Genomic DNA, 10,000 nt, shown 5'->3' with positions numbered 1-10,000 from the left:
GAGAGAGCAGGAGATTCACACACACACAGAGGGGCCACACAGGGTCGGTGGCCAAGAGAGAGTTTGCCATTAAACAGCATTAACCAAAAAGCTCAAGGAAGTTGATGTAATACCACACATGAACAAAACAAGAAGGAGTTATCTAGATGGGTGCCATTGGAGAATGCTGTGATATGGATATGAGTGTGTGAAATGCCTGTAACATGTGATACCTCTTTCTCTCACTATCCGAAACGTTGCATATTTACAGACTTCCAGCAGTGCTTTGTGTGTCATTCGCTAAGCCTATGGTTACATAAAGCCTGGACTCTGCTGGCTATGTGTCACTCAAGAGCACACCAGAGATAAGCATCCCTGTGTTTGTGTCTGTCTGTGTGTGTGTGTGTGTGTGTGTGTGTGTGTGTGTGTGTGTGTGTGTGTGTGTGTGTGTGTGTGTGTGTGTGTGTGTGTGTGTGTGTGTGTGTGTGTGTTTGTGTGTGTGTGTGTGTGTGTGTGTGTGTGTGTGTGTGTGTGTGTGTGTGTGTGTGTGTGTGTGTGTGTGGGTGGCCGTCTGGCAGCGTGTGAATCAAATGGGGACGTATCGTTTATCACTTTCACAGGACAACCAGTTGAACGTGTACATGTCCTGAATGTGTAACGTTACACCCACATGCATTGTAGTTCATGGGTGACGATGATGTCACACATGGCCTCTGTCTGAATCATTGAATCTGGGTTGATGAAGATGGTTCCCGGGGTTGCGGCTCTTGGGGGTGATGACCCTGGTGATAACCCTGATGTCCATGTTCTATTAGAGTAATTCACATGGACAGCTTGATACATGTTTTTGTGTGTGTGTCTGTGTGTGTGTGTGTGTGTGTGTGTGTGTGTGTGTGTGTGTGTGTGTGTGTGTGTGTGTGTGTGTGTGTGTATGTCTATGTGTCTGTGTGTGCGGGTGTATGTGTGTGCGTGCATGCGTGCATGCGTGCATGGGTGCGTGCGTGCTTGGGTGAGTGAGTGTGTGTGTGTGTGTATGCGAGTGCTGTAAAAATAACTTGGTCATACATTACTTACACTTCAATCATGCATAGCCTACTCCAATATGGGCCTAAATTAGACAGGCAAATGCATTAACCAATTCAAACATAATGACTCTTCTTTATTTATATGGCTGGAGACCAGGCTGGGCTACAGGTAGTTTATCAGCGTCATGCTACCATTAGCACCGTAAGCCATGTTTTAAATTGTAATGGTTTTTATTTCACTTTCCATGTTTTTTACTGCCTTTGTTGCCAGTTGTCACGACTCAGTCCCTCAATTAGGCAGATATCAGCGACCTGCTCCGGGTGTTATAAGCTGTCTTTTCAGGGCCACTGAAAGAGAGAAGGTGTGATACTGATATGGCTGGCGTGTCCCGGCACGAGAGGCCGCCTGGCTCACTGCGGCGGGGCGGCTGGCTCGTGGGGAGCGGTGGGAGAGCACTCAGAGATGGCTGGTTCCCGTGGGCCGTAGTCCCGGGGTAGACAGTGCGAGGGCGAACACCGTGGGGATGGGAGCAGCAACACGACGAGACCCAAAATGCAGTCTCAGCCTAACCGGGCATTCAGTTGTTAGTTTAGTAATTGTTTTTCTATTACTTTTTAATTGCATTTTATTTATTTAGAGTTTATTTATTTAGTCAGTGTGAACTGAAAGCCCTTTCAGAGCAGGAGACCACGGCTCCAGCCAAGTGGGCTTTTCTATGTGTTTCTTTCTTTTTCATTAATTAATTTGGGTCATTTCATTTATTTCATCAATCGGACGGAGAAGCCTTTCAGGGCTTTAACATGAGCTGGCACCGTCACAAAGGTCACGTTGGCCTCCAATGAATCGCATGTCTGGCGCTTTGTGATAGGAGGGAGAAAGCCCCCCCGAGGGGAGCAGGGTGGCCGTGTGACACGGGGTGACAAGGGGATTTATTTTCCTACGGGAGCCGTCCTCTGCCAGTGATGACATGGCTGTCGCTGCCTTCAAAGAGACACAGCCTGGGTGTCATGCTTAACGCATGCTTTCATGTCAAAGTATGATCTGAGAAACTCCACTGCTTCATGCGGAGGTGTGGGGGGGGGGGGGGGGGGGGGGGGGGGGGGGGAGGGCTGCAGAGACTGAAGTTTCTTCACTACAGGTCCACCCTCTATCCCAGGCTTAAGTACTGTTTGCTCATCGGTTCGTATTCAGCGCCAAGGCAACAGAAGTTTTGATAACTCCCCTTGACGTGTGCAGGCTTATTTCTGGAACCATGCTAATCCCTTTCCTTCCTCGCTCCTCTTCCTCCTCATCCCTCCCCCCCCCCCCCCCCCCCCCCCCCCCCTCTCCTCCTCCTGCATCTGTCTCCCCCTCCCACTCCTCCCCCTGTCCCCTGCCTCTGTGCATCACTCTCTCCCTGCGGTTGTGGAAGAGGCTGGTTTGGGGTAAGTCCTGCCCTTGGCTGACTGTCTGTGGGTGGGGTCAGGTGAAGCCTGAGTCTGGGCGGGGTCGGGTCGCTAGTGCTGCTGGTAGCGGTGGAGGTTGTGCTGGTGGTGGTGGGCGGGTGCATCTGGAACACATTAAGAATGGGTGGGGATGGATGGGTTAATTAATGGACACAAGGCAAAACACAATGACCACGGCATACAGGCTTGCACTTTGTGTGTGTGATTGTGTGTACGTGTGTTTGTGGTTTTGTCTGTGTGTGTTCGTATGTGTCCTTTGTGTGGGTTTGAGTGTGTGTGTGTGTGTGTGTGTGTGTTATTTTTTGTGTGTGCTTGTCGGTGCCTGATTGTGTGTGTTTGAGTGTATTTCTGTGTGGTGTTTCTGTGTGTGCGTGCGTGCATCCCAACATGCGTGTGTGTTTGTGCTTGTGTGTGAAAGCATTACCTCATGCCTGTGCAGGTTTTGTGCCTGTATGCGTGCAAGGAGCAGGCGTGCCATTGACAGCATTCATTGTGTTTACCTGCGTCTCTATGGAGGTGTTATGGCATGTTTCACAAAGCCAAACACGCACACATGAACACACACACACACCCACACCGCAAAGACGCATTAATATTAATGGTGTGGCAACTCCTTTGGCTGTTAAGTGACAAGCATGTTGACTTTCAAACATGATGTGCAGACCAGTGCGACACTTAACTCAGCAGATCGACAGGCAGGTGGGTGGAGAGAGAGAGAGCGAGGGTGGGAGAGAGAGAAGGAGAGAGAGAGAGAGAGAGGTTGGGAGAGAGAGAACGAGAGAGAGAGAGAGAGAGAGAGAGAGAGAGAGAGAGAGAGAGAGAGAGAGAGAGAGAGAGAGAGAGAGAGAGAGAGAGAGAGAGAGAGAGAGAGAGAGAGAGAGAGGGGGGAGAGAGCTGTGAGGGTCACTCAACTGAAGAGTACACTCCATTGGCAGCAGCGACAGGCAAAACAATGAAGCAGCCCATGTCCTTCACACAGCAAAGAGCATTCACACTCTCCAAGTACAGAGAGAAAGAGAGACATAGGGACTGAGATAGACAGAAAGAGAGAGATGGACAGAGTGAGAGCGCCAGAGAGGGCCAGAGAGAGAGAAGAGAGAGAGCAAGAGACGGAGAGACAAAGAGAGAGAGCCAGAGACAGAGAACAAGAGAGCGAGACAGAGAGAAAGAGGCAATTGATATGCATACTGGAAGATAAAAGCATGAAGGCATAAAGGAGATAAAGGAAATATATGCTCTTTCATCCTCTCCCATCACCCATTCCATCCCTCCATCCGTCCGTCCATCCATCCATCCATCCATCCCTCCAGCCCTCCCCTTCCTCAACACCTGGGGGATCCAGGTCAGGGAGTTGGCTGAAAGAGCATATGCTTTTAAAGTCACCCTCGTTCCTCATGGTGTCCCTGCCCCCCTTCACAATAAACACTGCAGGCCAAGATCAATAATGGATGCCTGACGTAGCTCCTTGTTTAAGGTACAGAGATGGCAGGATTTCCTTTCACTTAATAGATTAATAATACACAGAGAGAGAGGGGACCGGGGGACAGGGGGACAGAGGGTATTGACTGTGGTGTTAGGAGAGCGGGGCGAAGGATGGAGTGGATGGAAGAGGAGATCGAGGGGGAGGGAGGGAGGGAGGGAGGGAGGGAGGGAGGGAGGGAGGGAGCACTATGCATGAAAACAGCACTCAGGTCTCAATTGTGGACTCAGCAGTTCTCCAAACTGTCAGGGACAAACTTTGAGTGTGTCCAGTGCTAGCGGTTTGTTAGCGCTCGCTCTTCAGATGGGGTCTGCCTGAAGCTCCATCACGCCAGAAGAAACCTCTCATAATTTGATCTTCCTATTTTGTCCCATGAAATGTGGGGGGTTGGAAAGGAATACGTTTTGAAAAGATATTCCTTCAGAATATGCCGCATGAGCTTGGTACATGAGCAGAATAACAAATATGTGCTTGTTATGCACCGAATATGTTTGGGTAAGGTTTACTGAAGAAAAATGGGCTGTCCCCCTCCACAAACACACAAACACACACACACAGGATAAAAAGCTAAAATGTCGAGGTATTAATATTCATGTCGCTTAGTTACGGTGCATCATTTATACATGACTTTGCCCCAAAGCAGAAAGTTAATTGAATTTAAAATGACACGTCTTTTTTTGTGTGTATTCCTTCCTCTGTGTGCAGCGTTGGGGCTTCTCTTGTGATATTTATAGGACGGTTCTTAATGAGGTTACCATGTACGGTAAAGTTATCATTGGCCCACATTTTAACCCTATAGTAAATAATAAAATATTTATTTTTATTTATCGAAGATTTTTGATCATATTGAAAGTGAATCATATGATAAAACTGAAAATGATGATAGTCAAAGAGAGAGTGTGTGTGTAACTTTGGGATGGAAGAGGAGGGCACACAATGTGCTCCAAGTCAGTCGCAGTGATCTTCAGCAGCCAATCTATAAGCAGTCTGATGCCGTTATGGCTTTGGCAGCAGGACAGCAGAGGATGTTTTGTACGGCAGAGGACAGCCCATAAGAAAACTTCCAGCTGAGGCTCCCATCAGTACACATTTTGGATAAGATAAAGGGTTATACTTTGATAAGCTAAAGGGATATGCTTTTAAATGTTGAAACTTTCTTCACTCACTCCAATCTCACCATTTAAAAATAACTGATTATTTGGAAATACATACATACACATACATTTTTATTGGGTGTTGTTACCTTCAGCTTCTACCCAGAAGGCTACGAGTTAACTTTGACATTTAAATGATGTTGAATTGTAAATAATTTATTCTAAACAGTGTAAAACTTAAGACATCAAATCATAGATCACCATGGATCATCAGATACAGTGATACCAAACAGTGTGTAGGCCTCCAACCCTACCAAGCCCCTGACGACCCTGAACAAAGCACATAGCACGCTATAAACCCAATGGGGCTCTGCACCTGTTGAGATCTGGCCTTGGGAGGCCACCTAGGCAGCCTTTGTTGGAGAGGTGCTATACAAATAAAGTTTGGATAACGGTACCAAAACAAGTTATTCTTGTTGGATCGTTTTATCCTCCAAAATGTAATCAACTCCATCTTCCTAACTGCTGAGCTTACTTTTCTCCTGTCCAGCCCCATTGGTGTACTGCTTATGCCCGTATATTTACAACAGTATTAACGAGAATAATAATACAAATGATAATAATATACTTTATTCAATGTATTCATAGTACATTTTAAAACCTGTTTTACAAAGTGATTTACAACTCATCAGAGGGGTTTTAATCTGAGGTTGGTTGAGCAGACCACGCACTCACAATAGAACAGGAGGGGAAGCTGGTGGGGGATTGTTTGAGAGAGATTTACTGGGGTCTCCATCTGTGAAAATAATCCGAAAAATATTGGTCAGCGCTGTCTGAGGGCAGGCTGCTGGTGGAGGGTGGACACCGACTGGGGGGGTGGGCGGCTAGGGGGGAAATGGATTTGATGTCATATGCCACAAACAGTGGCATCCATCCCTTGTTGGTTATTTCATGTTTACCGTCGGAAAGGAAGGATGTAGGAACTGAAGAGAGTGTATAGACAAGAGAGACAGATCAAGAGAAAGTGAGCACACACAAACGCAAACACACAAACACACACAAACAAACACAAGAGAGAGAGAGACACAAACAGGGAGCGGGGGGGAGCAATGCAGGGCCGTTTCCATCGGTCACTAATGTTGGGTAGTCTGCGGCGGTTTCTTTCCTCATTCTATGAGGGTTATAATCTCTGATTATATATTGTGTTTCTGGTTGTCAGAGAGATAGAGTCCAAAATTAAATCATGTGTATATATATATCAATAAAAACCAAACATCATAATAAAAGCAAATGAGAATTAATGTGTAAACTAAAGGCAATGGCTGCATCGTTTTCAGATATGCCCGAGGACTCCTCTAGGATATTTACTCATGTGTTTTTTTGTGTGTGTTTGACAATGTGTGTATGTTATGTTGTGCTTGCCCGCATGTGTGTTTATGCATCTGTGTGTATGGGTGTGTGTGTGTATTTGTGTGTGTTTATTTGTGTGTGTTTATTTGTGTGTGTCGTGGGCATGTGGGCCTTAGTCACTGAATGCCTCTATGCTTGTGTTGGTGTGTGTGAGTTTGTGGTTCTTTGTTCTTGGATGCCTGTATGCTTGCGGGTGTGTGTGTGCATATGGTTGCGTGTGAGACAGCTTCCTAACGGGGTGAGCTGATTAGCATTGTGCCTGATGAAACCAGACAGTGTGTGTTTTCCATATTAACCCTATTCATGCTGCCCTCAGACCCCTGTGTGTCGGGCCTTTGTGTGTCCTCCGAGCTCGGCTAACTTCGTGTTAGTCTTTAATCACTGGCTTCAATCCGCGACTGTACTTAGCACACGTTAAGCCTGAATAAAAGGACGTGGTGGGCAGAGCACTGATGGAGAGTTCTTGATCTGCAGATGCAGTGTGTCTAAAAGTTGTCATGTAGCAGGAAAATTACAAAGACGTCGTCAGTGTAATTTCCTTTCTCCCGAGATCTTCTCTTCTCTTCATTCTTTTAAAAAGACCAACACTGTGAGTGGGAAAACATGCAGAGTCAAAGGCAGAAATGTGTACAAGTGTTGGTTCTCTGTATTTCAGTTTAAGTTCTAATTTGGGTGTTATTCAACTTGGGTGCACTTGAGGCGAAGAGATTAGAAAACCAGTGAGGCGGTAAATCCATCGACCATTTTCTATATTCTAAGATTATTGTGCATTCACTAGAAATAAAAGGTTCACGTCTACAATCACTAGAGGAGACCCTATAGAGAATAGTGTATGGATATTGATCAATCGCTGGTGTGGGTATCCATGATTCATATTCTGGTTCACAAGGCTTGGTGTGGGGATTTGAGAGAGGATTGTATTTGAAGACATGCTTTAGGAATCTGTTTTAGGTTGGCTTCGAGTTTTGTGGATCATCTGGAGCCTCAGTTGAGTGGAAAGCTTTGTGGTTGAGTCACAGAACTATGCAGTGTGGTGTTACATTTACAATGCAGTCTCTCTTCTCTTTGTATTCAATGAACAACCTCTCTCGCTCTCTCTCTCTCTCGTTCTCCTGTAGTGATGCTGCTGGACACTACAGAGTCTACCTCAGAGCTGGGCTGGACCACCTATCCAGACACGGGGGTGAGACCTGCACACACACTAACACCACGGCAACAATCCCCATGTGAACCAAGCGGCCAGACAGCAACCAAGTAACCAATCATGAAGCACATACCATCTTATAGGTGGAATTCCATGTTATAATACTAAAATGAGTGTCGACATAGACTGACTGTGTGTGTGTGTGTGTGTGTGTGTGTGTGTGTGTGCATATCAGTGTGTGTGTGTGTGTGTGTGTGTGTGTGTGTGTGTGTGTGTTTGTGTGTGTGTGTGTGGGCATGTCAGCAAAGGTGTGTGTGTGTGTGTGTGTGTGTGTGTGTGTGTGTGTGTGTGTGTGTGTGTGTGTGTGTGTGTGTGTGTGTGTGTGTGCGTGCGTGTGTGTGTGTGTGTGTGTCGGTGGGGGCATGTGTGTGTGTGTGTAAGCATGCGCAAATGTGTGTGCATGTGTTTGCGTGACTAGACTTGGGTCAAATCTTGGGTCAGTTAAAATCATTCATCTGTGAAAGGCTGGGCCCTAATGCGGCCGGGACACGCCTACCTCTCCATATTACCAACTTCCTTCACACTGTCACCAGGCTGGCACTGACCGGGCCGGCTGGGGATACTCACAGTACATACATCTGTAAGCTTTATGGAATGGCATGATGTAAAGACGCTGGCACTGAGAACTAAACAAACAACGACCACATGTTTCCAGTGCCTGCTGAAGTACATTATGAAGAAATGAATGCAAACTATGTAGAGATACAACATATACATGGATGTTATAATGGTGTGAGCAAAAATAGGGGCCCTAATAAAGTAATTTGGAGCATGGCACATATCACAGCTGACTAAGGGGAGAAACCACGGCGGTCTACACTAAGTAATTGCCCGTAAATACGTCGAAAGACATCATGTCTATTTCTAATCATGCGTGTGAGCTGAAAAGGGGACATAACACATGCACATGCACACGCACGCTGACACACTTTCCAATCCGCCACATCTGTCAGCTGACGGTAAAGTACATGTATCAGCTAGCATTGCGCTACGCTACCTACTCCATGGAAGGTCTGCAGATAGCTGCTTTAAACGTCCTCTGTACTTAGTAAAGGTCAGGGTTGTTGTTCGTTAGGACAGCTTCACATACAGCCAGCTGGCTAGTTTGTTTGTGTGTGTGTGTGTGTGTGTGTGTGTGTGTGTGTGTGTGTGTGTGTGTGTGTGTGTGTGTGTGTGTGTGTGTGTGTGTGTGTGTGTGTGTGTGTGTGTGTGTGTGTGAGTGTGTGTGTGCGCGTGGGTGGGTTGGGGCTGGCTGGGGGGGGCTTCAGTCTCTGTACGCGTTTTGCATGCACTATTTCCTGTTTCATAGATGAAAAGGCTTTCTGAGTAGGAGGTATGGTGACTTGACCCGGGGGCACCAAGCCATGGGAGGGCCGAGTCCAGCAGACATAGAGTGAGATTCAGAGAGAGAGAGAGAGAGAGAGAGAGAGAGAGAGAGAGAGAGAGAGAGAGAGAGAGAGAGAGAGAGAGAGAGAGAGAGAAAGAGAAAGTGAGACAGACCAAGAGAGCAATAGAGCAATAGAGAGAGCGAGAGAGAGCAAGAGTGAGAGTGAGGCAGCAACAGAGAGAGAGAGAGAGAGTGAAAGAGCAACAGAGCGAGAGCGAGGGAGAGAGAGAGAGAGAGAGAGAGAGAGAGAGAGAGAGAGAGAGAGAGAGAGGGAGAGAGAGAGAGAGAGAGAGAGAGAGAGAGAGAGAGAGAGAGAGAGATAGGGACAGAGGGACACAGAGATTCTTTAACCCTCCTTCATCGTTTGTTCTTGTGTTTGGCTGGAGGCTCAGTGGATATTTATTTTTTCCTCCCGTCTTGGCTGCTCCTTGTTGGGTCCGTGCTCCTCACCCACTCCCCCGCCTCCCCACCGTCTCCTCTCCTCTGAGTAACCGACCACCAGGCTTTAAACACTGCTGCTGCTGTGGCTGCTACTGCTTGTCCCTCTTCTAATCTGGGCTCCTTGTGAGCGTCCCAGCCTCCTCGGCTGTGTGTGACCTTCCCTGTCTCCTCACTGGCAGCAGACGCAGCACCCATGCTCTCATTCTTCTATTCATTCACCATATCTGCTCCCATCTACCTGATCCTCCCCCCCACCCCCCTCCCTTTCTCAAATGCCTTGACATCGTCTAGGAAACCGCCTCGTTCGTCCAATTGTTTGGTTTCCCTCTCTCGTCTTCTCCTTTGTTTCAGTTTCTCTGTGTGTTTTGTGTGGACTAGTGTGCATTAAGCACATTTATGCATCAAGGTTTCATATGTGTCTGTGTTGTATTTGGTGTGTATGTGTGTGTATGTTTGTGTGTCTGTTTGTGTGTGTGCTTTGGGGTTTGAGTGTGACTATATACATGTGTGTGTATGTGTGTGTGTGTGTGTCGA

The 10,000-nt window shown here is 47.1% G+C and overlaps 1 protein-coding gene across 2 annotated transcripts in view; it reads left to right on the top strand.

Moving 5' to 3' along the window:
* ephb6 (eph receptor B6) overlaps positions 1-10,000 on the top strand; it is a 36,986-nt gene that overhangs the window by 3,174 nt on the left and 23,812 nt on the right. For both annotated transcript variants that reach the window (XM_030369798.1, XM_030369797.1), the window contains exon 2: positions 7,553-7,617. In XM_030369798.1, coding sequence (XP_030225658.1) covers positions 7,553-7,617 — 65 coding nt within the window. The remainder of the gene's footprint in view (positions 1-7,552; positions 7,618-10,000) is intronic.

This window comes from Gadus morhua, chromosome 11, assembly GCF_902167405.1.
Source record: "Gadus morhua chromosome 11, gadMor3.0, whole genome shotgun sequence".
NCBI lineage: Eukaryota > Metazoa > Chordata > Actinopteri > Gadiformes > Gadidae > Gadus > Gadus morhua.
The sequence above is the reverse complement of the archived record's forward strand: the minus strand, read 5'-3'. Positions and strand labels throughout refer to the sequence as shown.